The following is a 13,790-nucleotide window of genomic DNA, read 5'->3' as shown; positions in this document are numbered from 1 at the left end:
TCACAATTCCCCAAATTTCAATATATATTAAAGGTATATCTTCAAGAAACACATTTTACAATTGAAGAAAATTGAATTTATACTAAAGGTGTCTCTTGAAAAGACACTTTCTACAATTCCACAAAATCCTATATGTATTAAAAATTGTGGAAATGATTTTAAGGGTAAAAATGTCTCATGAAGAGACACCTTCAGCATAAATTCGAAATTTTTCAGTGTGTATGGAAATTGTGAAAAGTGTCTCTTGAAGAGACACTTTCCACAATTCCTAAAAAATGGAATCATACTAAAGGTGTCTCTTCAAGAGACACTTTCCATAATTTTAAAAAAATTGAGTTTATATTGAAAGTGTCTCTTAAAAAAACACTTTCTACAATTTCCATATACAGTGAAAAATTTCAAATTTATCCTAAAGGTGTCTCTTGAAGAGACACCTTCCACAATTCCCAAAGAAAAATGGAATTATACTCAGGCACCTTTCATATTTTTTAAAAAATTGAGTCACTTTCCACAATTTCCATACACAATGGAAAATTTTGAATTTTGAAAAGACACCTTCCACAATTCCCAAAAAATGGAATTATACTAAAGGTGTCTTTTGTCTCCTTCCATAATTTAAAAAAAAAAAAAAAGAGTTTATATTGAAAAGATACATTTCACAATTCCCAAAAAATGGAATTATATTAAAAGTGTCTCTTGAAGAGACATTCCATAATTTTAAAAAAATTGGGTTTATACTGAAGGTGTCTCTTCAAGAGACACTTTTTACAATTTTCATACATAGTGAAAAATTTTTAATTTATGCTCAAGAGACACCTTCCACAAAAGAAAAAAAAAATACTATCACTTAATTGGTATTACCTTCTATATGACCAAATGTTTAAAGTTTATCACTTGTGTACATTATAATCAATATTTTAACATTCAATCCAAAACCAATGAAAACAAGTAAACCAAATGTCAATTAAGTCAACACCTTTCCAAAATAGTAACAATACTACTTTGTGTAAGATAAGTCCATAATAGATAGAATACTATAGAACTTATGTTAATAAAAAGTTAGTTAATCCAAAATATAACAAGTATAAATATACATCTTGAGTATTTGTCCAAAATAATGATATGCAAAATACTAACAGTATCCAAAATACAAGTCATATATAGTAACATCCTCAATGTGTACCGCACAAAGGAAATTTCCTCTTCCGTTGTGGATGTCCATGATATGCATGCTCCACTATTGGCTCTATGGGGCTAACATGTACCCCTCTATGAGTTTGACAACCACATCTCCTACCACATCCTTGACCACGATTATTCTTTTGTCTTTATTGATCATCATTTGTTATATGAACTAACTCCTCATCAACCAATGTAGCCTTTATCGATTATGGTGATGATGCAACAAGTGGTACTATAGGTGGGGTGGATGACACCTCCATAGGTGTAATAGGAGTCTCCTTAACAAGTGGCAAACTAATGTCAGTCGATGGTGCATCTCTAAGAACCTATGTATGCCTAGTCCATTCATGTACCTAAAAAGAATCAAATAAAAGATATATAAGACTGAATCAAATGAAATTTATTTTAATTTATCTAATTCAATTTAATGTATTAATTTAATACAAGATAAACTATTTAATTTTAACAAATAAAAAGATAGTATATCCATTTTTATATATGATAAATGATTTGAATATTAATTAAATATTTAAAATTCATTAAATTTAAATATCGCTAATTAAATATAATAATAATAATTTTTTAATTAAAATGATCCAATACTTCATTATGTCGCGGCCAAATCTAACCCATATTCGATTGGGTTAGTTTCATTGTTTTCTAAACCCAACCCAAGTTACACCATCCATAATCTCCAAAATCTTGTTGGATTTGGTTCCAAGTTGCAGCTCAGTGAAGAATCCTATTTTGCCCCATGAAATTGAATTTTCCACTGCTGGTAGCATTTCCTTCACTACATTGGCAACAAGCTTTACCCAATGAAGAATCCCATTTTACCCTCATGAAAAAGGCCCTATTTTCCTCTGCCACTCTCAATCGTACTAATCTAATCGGGTTATTATTATTATTATTTTTTTTTTGCAACTCCTGTTTGATTCCCAAGAAAATCCATCACTCATTCGATTTCCGGGGAAATTCATCCCTATTTGATTTTAGAGAAAATCCATGCAAAACCCCCAAGGAAAACAAAAAAAAATTGCCTTTTTTTTTTTTTGCTCCATGTGCTATCTGGATCTGTTTTAGGGGGTCTCTTTGCTTTTGTGCCATTGGATTTAAATTTCACGAACCCTAAATCCACGATTTTTGGCCCAGGCTAAAAAACACAACCTTTCCTTGCAAATCATGATCAGATTACCAAATAGCATATGTTTTTTTATATATAAAAAAAAAATTGGACAAATTTTGTATCCTATGCACGGTTGGACTGTTAAAAAATATCGGACAATTTCCCAAAAATTATCGAAATTCCCTTTGACTGATAATTGATGACGAATATTGTGTCGGAACCGGCCGATAAAAAAATGAAAACAAAATTTTCAATTTTCCCACACTTTCTTGACAACCAAACAGAATCACAAGAAGTCGAACCACAAAAAAAAAAAAAAAATGAAACCTCTCCATAATTTTTAGTCTACTAAATTTCATTGTAAAAAAAAAAACAAAAACTTTATTTTTTTTTCAATTTTCCCACACTTCCTCGATGATCAACACAATCACACCATTAAATATAACCACAGAACTTATAGAAAACACTCAGGAGTAATGGTGATTCAGATCTGTACTTCACTTCCTTTTTATTTTTGTTGAGGTAAGGATCTGCACTCCATGATCAGCGCGCGGGAAAATAGGTTTTCGGGTAAAGGACAAAATGAGTTTTGAGGTAGAAAAGAAAATAAGCTAGGGGGAAATGGGTTTCACGTCTTTTCAAATATAAAATATTATTATTATTTTTTTCCACTTTCATCCTACGTATTGAAAAGTGATGTAAAATTAGAACTATTTTTCAAGCATTTTAAAAATTACTTTCCCAATAGCAGTACATTTATCAAAAATCAAGGTGGGCAGTGGGAAAATCTAGGTGGGCAGTGGGGAACCTGCAATTAAAGGTCAACCCAACTTTTTGGTTTTGGTTCTTATCTAACCAATACCTACCCAAAAGAAAAAGGATTCTCAAGGGACCCAGAGACGGGATGATCAACATCAATACAAAGTTTCCAGGCAATTGCGCTACCATCACGACGAACTTTCATTTTCTGTGGAGACCAAGACTTCTAATTTACTTGGATATTATATTTGGGTCCCGAGAACGATGGATACCCATTCTTTCTCTACAAGTATCCATGAATTAATCAATTTCCCTTGTGATAATCATCCTTCCTTTCTGTTGTTTCAAAATTTGTCCATCTCTCCCAGGCTCAGCATGACAGTGGCAGCTACCATTCTTCTTTTGTTGTCTCTTCTACTGTTATACTCCTTGCTTGGTTCCCATGCCCAAACACCTGAAAACATATCCTTGGGATCTGGCCTCACCACCACCACTGATTCAACTTGGCTCTCACCTTCAGGGGATTTTGCATTTGGATTCTATCTCCTTGATAGCGGCCTCTTCCTTCTTGGAATTTGGTTCAATAAAATCCCTGAAAAACCCTCGTTTGGTCAGCTAATCGAGATAATCCCGCTCCAGAGGGATCCACTATCAACTTAACAGCATCTGGCTATCTCTTGCTGACATACCCCAATGGATCAGTACATCAAATCTACGCGGACGCTGCTGCAAGCTCAGCTTCCATGTTAGACAACGGCAACTTCGTCTTATGGAGCTCTGTTTCGAGGGTCCTCTGGCAGAGCTTCGAACATCCAACGGACACCCTCTTACCAGGACAAGCGATTCCTGCTGGAGACACCAGGCTTTTCTCCAACGCGAATGGAACCGTGGACTACTCAGTGGGAAATTTCCAGCTGGAGGTGCAGTCTGTCGATGGAAATATGGGGCTGTTTGCATTCCGATTCTCAGATAGTGGGTACTGGTGGTCTGGTACAACTCAACAGACAAACGTCAGTCTTGTTTTTAACGAGACTACCGCGTCAATGTATATGACCAATTTAACTTCAATCATCTTCCGGATGACTGGAGATGTGCCTACACCAGTTAACATCTACTACCACCGAGCAACCATTGAAGATACTGGGAATTTCCAGCAATACGTTTACAATAAGGTAAATGGCACAGGGTGGAGAAGCATCTGGAGAGCGATTGAAGAACCTTGCACGGTTAATGGTATTTGCGGTGTTTATGGATACTGCACTTCTCCCCGTAATCAAAACGCTACTTGCAGCTGCCTTCCGGGTTATTCTCTTATTGATCCCAATATCCCTTCCAAAGGATGCCGCCCAGATGTTCCTGTGGAACAGTGCGCAAACACCCCATCTGAGACAGAGTATCGTGTAGAAGTGATCGATGATGCTGATATTAAAAACGATATATTTGCAGAGTTGACTCGATTGTATGGTTATGATTTAGATGGATGCATAAAGGCAGTCCAGGATGATTGCTATTGCATGGCAGCTACGTATACAACCGACAATGTTTGTCGCAAGAAAAGGATTCCTTTCATGAATGCCAGAAAGAGCATCCCTTCTACTACAGGGATAAAGGCCATCATCAAGGTGCCAGTGAAGAAAGAGGATCCAATGAAGGGGACAAACAATTCAAGGCCTCAGGTTGTTGTGTTAGTATGCCTTTCAGTAGGCTCCTTTCTAGCTCTACTATTCGCTACAATTATCATCTATCAGAACCTTGTAGTGCCACGATTCAGATTAAGCAAACTAGCTCCAAGAACACAATCAGCAGACATCAACTTGAGGACATTCACATACCAGGAGCTGCATAAAGCGACAGATGGATTCAGAAACAGACTTGGAAGAGGAGCATCAGGGTCAGTTTACAGTGGGACTCTGCCCTTCGAAGATAAGGAGATGAAGATTGCTGTGAAGAAGCTGGAAAGAGTGATTGAACAGGGCGACAGAGAATTTTTGGCTGAGGTAAGGGCAATTGGCCAAACTCATCACAGAAATCTCGTCCGGCTGTTGGGATTCTGTAATGAGCAAAGCCACCGACTTCTGGTCTATGAGTTAATGAAAAATGGACCTCTGTCTAGTTTCCTATTCAGTAAGGGGGAGAAGCCCTGCTGGGATCATAGAGCTGAGATAGTGCTTGCAATTGCAAGAGGCCTGCTATATCTGCATGAGGAATGTGAAACTGGGATCATCCACTGTGACATAAAGCCCCAGAATGTGTTACTCGATCAACAGTACAATGCTAAAATTGCAGACTTCGGCCTCGCAAAGCTATTGAGGAAAGACCAGACCAGGACAAGCACCAACGTCAGAGGAACAATGGGATACATGGCACCGGAATGGCTCAAGTGTGCTCCTGTTACAGCCAAAGTGGATGTCTACAGTTTTGGGGTGATGCTGCTGGAGATTATATGCTGCAGAAGGCACATAGAGTTGGACCGGATTGAGGAAGAGACTGAAGATGATGACCTCATCCTAACAGATTGGGTGCTAAATTGTCTGAGATTGGGAAAGCTAGAGGTGGTGGTGAAGCATGATCCAGAAGTACTGGGTGATTTCAAAAGGTTTGAGAGAATGGCAATGGTGGGGTTATGGTGTGTTAATCCCGACCCAATTCTCCGTCCAACAATGAAGAGGGTGATACAAATGTTAGAAGGAACAATAGAAGCTGGTGTCCCACCCCTGGTCACTGCCCAATCATTATAAAAACTTTGTGTATTGTTATCATGTTTAAAATAAATTTCATCATACATCTTGTTTCCAAGTCTTGTTTTAACAACCTTCATAATTGAAAATATTCTTTCTATAGTTGTCATAAATATCAGAAATGTCTATATTAGACAAATCAATCTATCAATGAGGCCTTTGATTTTCTTGTTTCCACTAATCTTGACATGATTAATAGATTCTAGACATATTTTGAAATCTTGGATCATTTGGTAAATTCAATTTCCAATGTTGCAATTGATATCTCAAATGAATTCTTCTTGATCCGTAAAATCTTGAGGATAAAAATATTCTACATTACTGCAAATTTTATTGATGTTAGATGACCTAAAACCATCCTTAGGGTCCAAAGCAGAGCTAAGAGTTAGTAAATGCATTGGGTGAAAAGATTTATACAATAATGTTAGTGAAATCTTTTTGAAATAATAAAATATTATGAATCATTAAATATACTCAAATCCAATGAAAAGATTTATTTTATTCTTCAATTTTGATTGCTTTCAATACCTCAATTTTCTTGCAATAAATTCACTCTCAAATAAACTTTTGTATTTATTCTTTTGTTAAAAATTATTTTCCAAAATTTTCTCTTTTTTCTTTATATAATAAAAAACCTTTCAGTTTATGTGTTTTTTTTAGATATATTATGAGTAATTTGGACTTCAAACTGTTGCTAATGTTCTATAATGTATTAATGTATTATCCAAAAACTGTTAATAATAATCTCAATACATAGTTTAAAATTTATTAATTTTTAAATTAACCAAGGTTATGTTTGATTCTTGAAAAAATACTAAGGAAAGAAAAACAAATATAATTAAAATTAATTATAAATTTATATATTTTAAAATTATTTAATGTTTATACCATGAATGAAAATAAATTAAATAAGTTTGAAGAAGTATATAAAAATAATTTATTAACTTTAATTTTTTTTCTTTAATTTTTTTTCCTTCTACTTTTTTTCTCTATTTTCTTTCCCTTATATTTTACCTCAAAATTTTGAAGAACCAAACATAGTGTATGTGTTTTATACAAACTACACTTTTATATATGATATATTGTTAGACTTATATATGTATATATATATAAGTGAGAGTGAGTTTTTTTGGATTGAGAAGTCTGAATCAGTTTGAGTTAATGGGGATCAAGTTGTCTTATGTACTTGTGGGGGTTGAAGGGGATAGCGACCCTTGGAGATTATTTATTTATTTTTTTATTTTTTTATGATATGAATGACGAGTTTACTTTTATTATATATACCATTTTATGAAAAAAAAAAAAAAAAAAAGAACGTGGTTACAAATAAGAAATGTTTTTAAAACTTTCACCATTGTAACTCTTTTTGTTCCTTTTGATCAGTGAATTATTGAGTATTGATACATTTTGTGGACGTAATCATGTTAAAATTTTTATGTTCTTTTTTATTTTTTATTCATGTATGTGCGTGATTTGGTTAATACAGTCGTGATACTAGAATTGTGGAAGTTTATAGAGAAGAAAAAAAAAAAAAAACCTTTTTGCAATGCAATGACAAAGAGTGTGTTTGGCTTGACCTCGTTGCCCTAATTGGACAATGCTCACTTCCTTTGAAAATATAGAAACTCCCTTCACAGTTGCCTTGCCACTTTACCCTTGTATTTTTTTTTAAAAAAAATAATTTTTTTTTTTTTTTCACTTTTGCTTATCATTTTATGCCTTTCTTTACACAAATAACAACTTGGACTTGAACTTTATTTTTTTGTGTCATTTCTTTTCTTTTTTTTTTCCACTTTTTGAATTATTATTTTATTTTTGGCATTAAATGTTGGGACAGCCCACTTAAAACCATGATATGAGGGAATAATAAAAGAATTTATTATTATTTATATTATGATTTTGATTTTCTTTTTCACTATTTTATTTATGCAATTGTGAATGATGAACAGTTAGATCTACATTACTTGCATTATACATAATTTGAGTGTATTAGGAATTATATAGAAAATTTAAGTTATGAATCCCTGACAAGTTGATATTTCTTTACAACTAGTTCATATAAATATGTAATCTATTTTAAATTGTAGTGTATTATCTCCTAATTTAAGAGATGATTTAATTTGATCATCAAGATGAGTTTTTTTATAATGAATGCACTAGTGTGTATAATTAGATATAGGATATAACCTCTAGTGAGTCATGACATTTGGTATCCGGTGGTCACAACTTCATTAAACTATTATATTGCATGAATTCTTGACTTTAAGAGAGTATTAAGCTAATACTAAAGTTTTCTATGACTTTGACTTACGGATGAAATCTTAAGGTGGTCATATGTTTCCTATGGATTATGTTATTGTTGATTAAAGTTGGTAACAACATGTATTTTCAAGATAAGTACCATGATATCTCATGGATTTGAAACAATGTATTCCCTTGAATGATTCTGAAGACATTCTAATAATAAAATCTATAATCATGATAATTCCTTTAAGGGGATTTGATATATGTTTTTCGAAAGTTAAAGTAAGTCAACCAATCACATAATAAAAAGATTTGATACTTATAAATAGTAGAGATAATATTAAGAAATTGATAGCGTTTACCTCGTTAGATTATAAACACCAATTCAATGGAAACTTGTATGTAATTATTATTAAGTCCCATACCTAAATTTTATGTCTCGATCTAATATCATAAGCTTCTAGAGTATAGTTCATTTATGGTAATAGGATGTTGATTCAACTTTTTAGAATTGAATTTGGACAAATCTAGTATTTTTTTTATTTTTATGGGTCTTTGTAGTTTCCACTTGAACTCATATTTCTTGATGATACATTATATTTTCATTATCACATACATTAGGCAATAAAGATATACCAATAAAAATTTTATACGCTTTTAAGTATAGTTGCTAATAACACCAAGTAAACAATCCAATTTATAAAACAATTATAATAATGAAATAAATTAAATTAAAGATATACTAACGATAAATTAATTTACATTTCCTATATTTTAAGCTATTAAAATAACACTACTAAAGCAATATTGCCATTCAAATAATTACAATAACAGAAGGAAAGCAAACTAATTATACACTTGAATAATTAATATATCATGATCTCGTAATAATACATTACATAAAATTAATCCAATAATTTTAAATATTAAAAACCAATTTATTACTTAAGGTTGGAAACAATAAAAATCAAACAAATTAGAGCCTACACTTTCCCCAAATTGCATCTACAATAATTTAACAATAATAACATTACATAATTATAAAAAAGCTTAAACATATAAAAATTAATTAACATAGTACGTAAAAAATGTTCTATGCGAAAATTCAATAAATTAAAGTTGGGTTTCCTATTATTTTTTTTCAAAAAATAATAATATTTTAAACAATTAAATTATGTTTTTAAAAATTAAAATAAATTAAAATAAAAAATAAAAAAATATCAAATTACACCTTATTGGACTTACCCATGCAATAAAAAATAATTAAAAATTAAAAAAAACATTATAAAATAATTAAAAGTAATAAATTGAAAAGGAAAACAAAAATAAAAATAAATAAATAAAAAGGGGCATACCGAGGAGGGTTAAGGTTAATCCATCTAAACCCACGTGTCGTGAGAAAAGATAGTCTTGGAATTTTCAAAAAGAATATTAGGAAAAATCTATATTTTTCAATTTTGTTGGGAGACTATTCTTTAGCCAACCTTCGAAAATTACGTTCAAATTTTAACATAATTTTAAAATTTCTAAAATAATTATTAAAAAAAAAAAGATTAAAAGTATTAGTAATAGTCATATTTATTCATACCATGAGGGTACTAAATGCAAAATGCAAAACATTTGTCAAGACTTACGAAAGTAGCTGAATTTTTCATATTGCCAACAGGAGAAGCATTCTTGTGCATATTCCATCTATGACCTAGTGGGTGCAATTAGGCCAAGACACAGGAGTAGGCGGTTTTGTTTTCAACACAGGATTGTTCTCAAAGAAATTGGTGGGTCGGAGCTCAAATCCACCACTCAATGTTGGCATGACTGGAAAATCTTCTTGGCAAGGAACATGGTGAAATCCTATTGTGTACCACAACACAATGTCTTTGTTTTCAATCTCCCTATTCCTGTGCATATTAGCAAGAAGTTTGGAAATAATTAATACCAATTAACAACCAACCTCTTAAAATGCCGGTAACACAGCTAACAAATTGAACTAGTAAATATATACCTCTGGCTCCAAACAGCTAAGGTGTCATCCCCTCGACTCTGGTCCATATACAATCCTCCTGCCCATTTTTCAGACTTGTTATATGGAGTGATCCAAACATCATACTTCGTGAAGGCACCACGAATTTGCGGGTAGTCATCATCTGACAGAAGCGGGCTAGATAATGACCCTGGAATTAGGCGATAACCAACATAGTTCCCAAGCTTGGTTTTCTTATTAGGATTCACCACTATTAGCTCAACTGGCTTCAATCGTAGTTGAATTTGTGCATCAGATTCAGTTTTAGCAGTCTCACTCACAACCGTCCAATAACTCTTCCTCGGTGAACTATTGTCTGTTACTCTCTTTGTTTCCAAATTGGCCTTGACAAAGGAGTTGGCATCCCCATCTACATCGAGATCAAGACGGTATGTGAAGAAGTGATCATGGTTTACACCAATAGCGTTAGGTGCCAACAATGTGCCATAAACATCCTCCTTTATCTGATCTGTGTAAGTGTATGATACCCCTTTCACTGCCGGTATACCAGTTAAGCCCACCTGTGAGAGGCATAAAATGATATATCAGTAAAACTACAACTGACCATATCAATGTTAATGTATTAATAGTTTTTCTACCAAGCTTCAAACTTATATGCCCACTCATTTTGGATCTAAAACTTCCAAACCCAAAACATTACTTCGGTAGAATGTTTAACTTCCATATCATTATCTGACGACAATGGTAAGGTGTGTGTAGGCATACTATACCCCAAATTTGATGGAGCCGCTGGGCTTGAATTCCCAATCAAGTATATAGTCATAGTTGGTGAGTGCCACGACCATCCTTACTACTAGGCTCACTTCTGGCCTCACCTCCTTTATCTGAGACAAATACATAGATAATTCCTATTTAATATAAACCATAATTACATGCTAAAAACATTAAAACATGTTGGAAAATTGTTTACCTCTTCTCCTGGAATGTCAGTCTCAGTATGACGCCACATGATTCTTCCTGCTTCTTGTTCATATATGCAAAAAGCATTTGATATACCCATTGGTTTGCCATCTTGGCTAGCATAATACCCATCCATGAATACTGCATTCGGTGGGCAATCTAGCATTGGTTGAAGTGGGACTGTGCATATACCCAACCCAAATTCACCTTCATCGAAATAGGTTCTATAGTACCATTCCTCAGTTGGATCCATATATGGTACAAAGAGCTCGGATACGTGTCCTCTATATAACACTTGACGAAATGTGCCCTTCTGGAGATCATAAATTGATGCAAGTGATATGATTAGACCCGCTCGTGCATCAAAGCTTATATGGAAGTCCCAGTTAGCCCACCTACACATAATCAAATTGAACATTCTTATGTAAGGGTGTAGAAATATTGAAGAGCGAGATTCTTTTTAAAGCCCATGACCCATAAGAATTATATAATTTTAAAATTCAAATTAGACCAAATGGTTGGATCAGTTTTATCCTTCGAGTAAGACCAAATTAGAGTAATGATTTTAATTTTATATAATTTTTAAAAATAAGAACTTATTTGATCGTGTGATTCAAAAACAGTTTTTTATTTTTAAAAATAGAAAACTGTTTTTAAAAATACTTAAAATTTAGTTGTTATTTTATAAAAATCATTTTTAAAAATAATCTGTTTGGTCATATTTTTTAAATTTGTTTTTAAAAAATGTTTTTTTTTTTTAACTTGAGAACAGTTTTTTTAAAATAAATTTCAGAAAATATGATAAAATAAACCCTATTTTTACAATAAATAAGTTAAGTGTATTCTTTTTATATGAGAGTATGCTATATTAATTGCTTATTTTTCTTAGAAATTAAACTTAAATATGAACAAGATATGCAATATCCAACCGTGTTCATTTATGTTATGTTTGGTTTTTAAAAAATTTAAAGGACAATGTAAGAGAAAGAAAACAGAAAAGAAAAGTATAATGAAAACAAAAAGTGATAAAAAAAAAATTTAATAAAATATTTTTATTTGTTACTTTAAACTCATTTAATTTACTTATTTTAACTCATCAATATAAAATTAAATAATTTAAAAATATATAAATTTTAATTATATTTAATTTTATGTTATAAAGGTAAAAAAAAAAATTCATTTTTTTATATTTTTTTTCTTTCCTCGTTATTTTCGGAGAAATAAAAGTAAGCCTGTAGTATTTTATACGATCTATGCGAGTCACCAAAGCTACTTTTGACTTTTGAGCAGACATAGCATGAAGTCCATGAATTCACCCAAAACAAACAAATACAATGAACAATTAAGCTACACAAACCTGACATTGTGCCCATCGATCTTGAATCCAGGTCCATCTGGTGGCATGGCCGACACACCGTTTAGGGGAGGACCAAATGGGGGATTCTGCTTGGACAATCGGTATTCCGTTCCTTCCGCTTCCGGCACTGGAACCATTAATCTGTCATAGTATTCGATTATCTTCATATCATCAAGATCAACTACTATTGTTACCCCTTCTATCGGTCTCATGTATAAATTAGCTGTCCCGTCTGTGTAAAAACACGGTATTTTCAACACTCTTCTGCTCTTATCTTCTCCAAACCACCCCACTGTAAAGGTAGAACAAACAACATCGGATAACTTGAGACTTCTCTTCGTAATTGAAGCTATAAATGGTGGATAAGTTAGAGGCAGTACGGATGCAGCCGTTTGTTCCTCGCTGGTCAGCAAAGGGTAGCCGTGTCCACCGTAGACTTCGTCGGAGATGATGGACTGAGTTGACAAGTCAACGATGATTTCGTGGGTTTGGCTGTGGAGTCGAGTGATAACAAAGGCTCGGCGAGGTGGAGGTGGGGTTGTAGAGTTGGGGTTCGAGAGCCATGAGAGGACGATGGACTTGTCTGGCTCGTCCAGCCCAACATACTGGAAGGTCATGTTGAGGCTGGAGCCAGGGTTCGACCCCTTGACAATGGCTTGAACTTGGTGGAACTCAGATGGGGTTAGAGAGTCTAGTGGGTGGTACTGGCTGTGGCAAGAGACGAAGAAAAGCAAGAAGAGCCCCAGATGCTGTAACAGAGAAGCCATGGCTTTGTGCTAAGCTATTGCTTCGTTGTACCGTTTCTACAGATGCTGTAACAGAGAAGTGGCTTTGTGCTAAGCAATTGCTTCGTGTTACCGTTTATAGTAGTGGTACACAGAGAATTCAATTGAATATTTGGTACACAGAGAAATTGATTGAGAAATTGATTGAATATATGGTACACAGAGAATTTAATTGAATATTTAATCGAGGTGTCATAGGCCCATGCAACGCGAATGTAGAAAATTATAAGCTTCAAAGTAGTATTATTTCTGTAGTTTTTTCATAGCTAATTTATTTTCCACGTGATTTATTTTTACCATTATTATGGGTGTTTGGTACACGAGAATATGAAATAGAAATGAATATTTTGTTTATATTCCTATTTTTAGATAAATAAAAATAAATTTAGTAATTTAATTTCTAGTGTTCGAATGAAATATGAATTAGGAATTCAAGATTTGAATTTTGATTGTTTGTTTATATTCTAATATTTGGTAATAATAGAAAGGAGAATGAAAAGGAAATTATACATAGTTTAAAATAATTTTTTATTTTCATTTAAAAAAAAATCGAGATTTTTTTTTTTTTTTTTGTTTCTAAATAATAAGACTAGATGAAGAGACATCGAGCTTTGATGAATGAAATCTAAAAGTAAAATAGTAATTTAAAACTATTTTA

At 32.8% G+C, this 13,790-nt stretch overlaps 2 protein-coding genes across 3 annotated transcripts; one reads left to right on the top strand and one right to left on the bottom strand.

Moving 5' to 3' along the window:
* Positions 1–3,665: 3,665 nt before the first annotated feature.
* LOC117913983 (G-type lectin S-receptor-like serine/threonine-protein kinase LECRK2) lies at positions 3,666–5,863 on the top strand. The gene has a single exon (XM_034829129.1). It carries the CDS (start codon positions 3,811–3,813, stop codon positions 5,803–5,805), a length of 1,995 nt encoding a protein of 664 aa, XP_034685020.1. The 5' UTR covers positions 3,666–3,810; the 3' UTR covers positions 5,806–5,863.
* A 3,746-nt stretch (positions 5,864–9,609) lies between these two features.
* On the bottom strand, positions 9,610–13,157 carry LOC117915022 (primary amine oxidase-like). 2 transcript variants are annotated; one of them, XM_034830566.1, is made up of 5 exons: positions 12,348–13,157; positions 11,001–11,385; positions 10,801–10,914; positions 10,052–10,590; positions 9,610–9,947 (listed from the first exon to the last, which is right to left on the bottom strand). In XM_034830566.1, the coding sequence occupies exons 1-5, from the start codon at positions 13,112–13,114 to the stop codon at positions 9,749–9,751; spliced, it is 2,004 nt and encodes a 667-aa protein (XP_034686457.1). In that variant the 5' UTR covers positions 13,115–13,157; the 3' UTR covers positions 9,610–9,748. The 2 variants fall into 2 exon arrangements, with proteins under 2 accessions (XP_034686457.1, XP_034686458.1); XM_034830567.1 differs by lacking the exon at positions 10,801–10,914.
* Positions 13,158–13,790: the final 633 nt, after the last annotated feature.

This window comes from Vitis riparia, chromosome 5 (assembly GCF_004353265.1).
Source record: "Vitis riparia cultivar Riparia Gloire de Montpellier isolate 1030 chromosome 5, EGFV_Vit.rip_1.0, whole genome shotgun sequence".
NCBI classification, from domain to species: Eukaryota; Viridiplantae; Streptophyta; class Magnoliopsida; order Vitales; family Vitaceae; genus Vitis; species Vitis riparia.
This window is presented reverse-complemented; position numbering and strand designations above follow the sequence as displayed.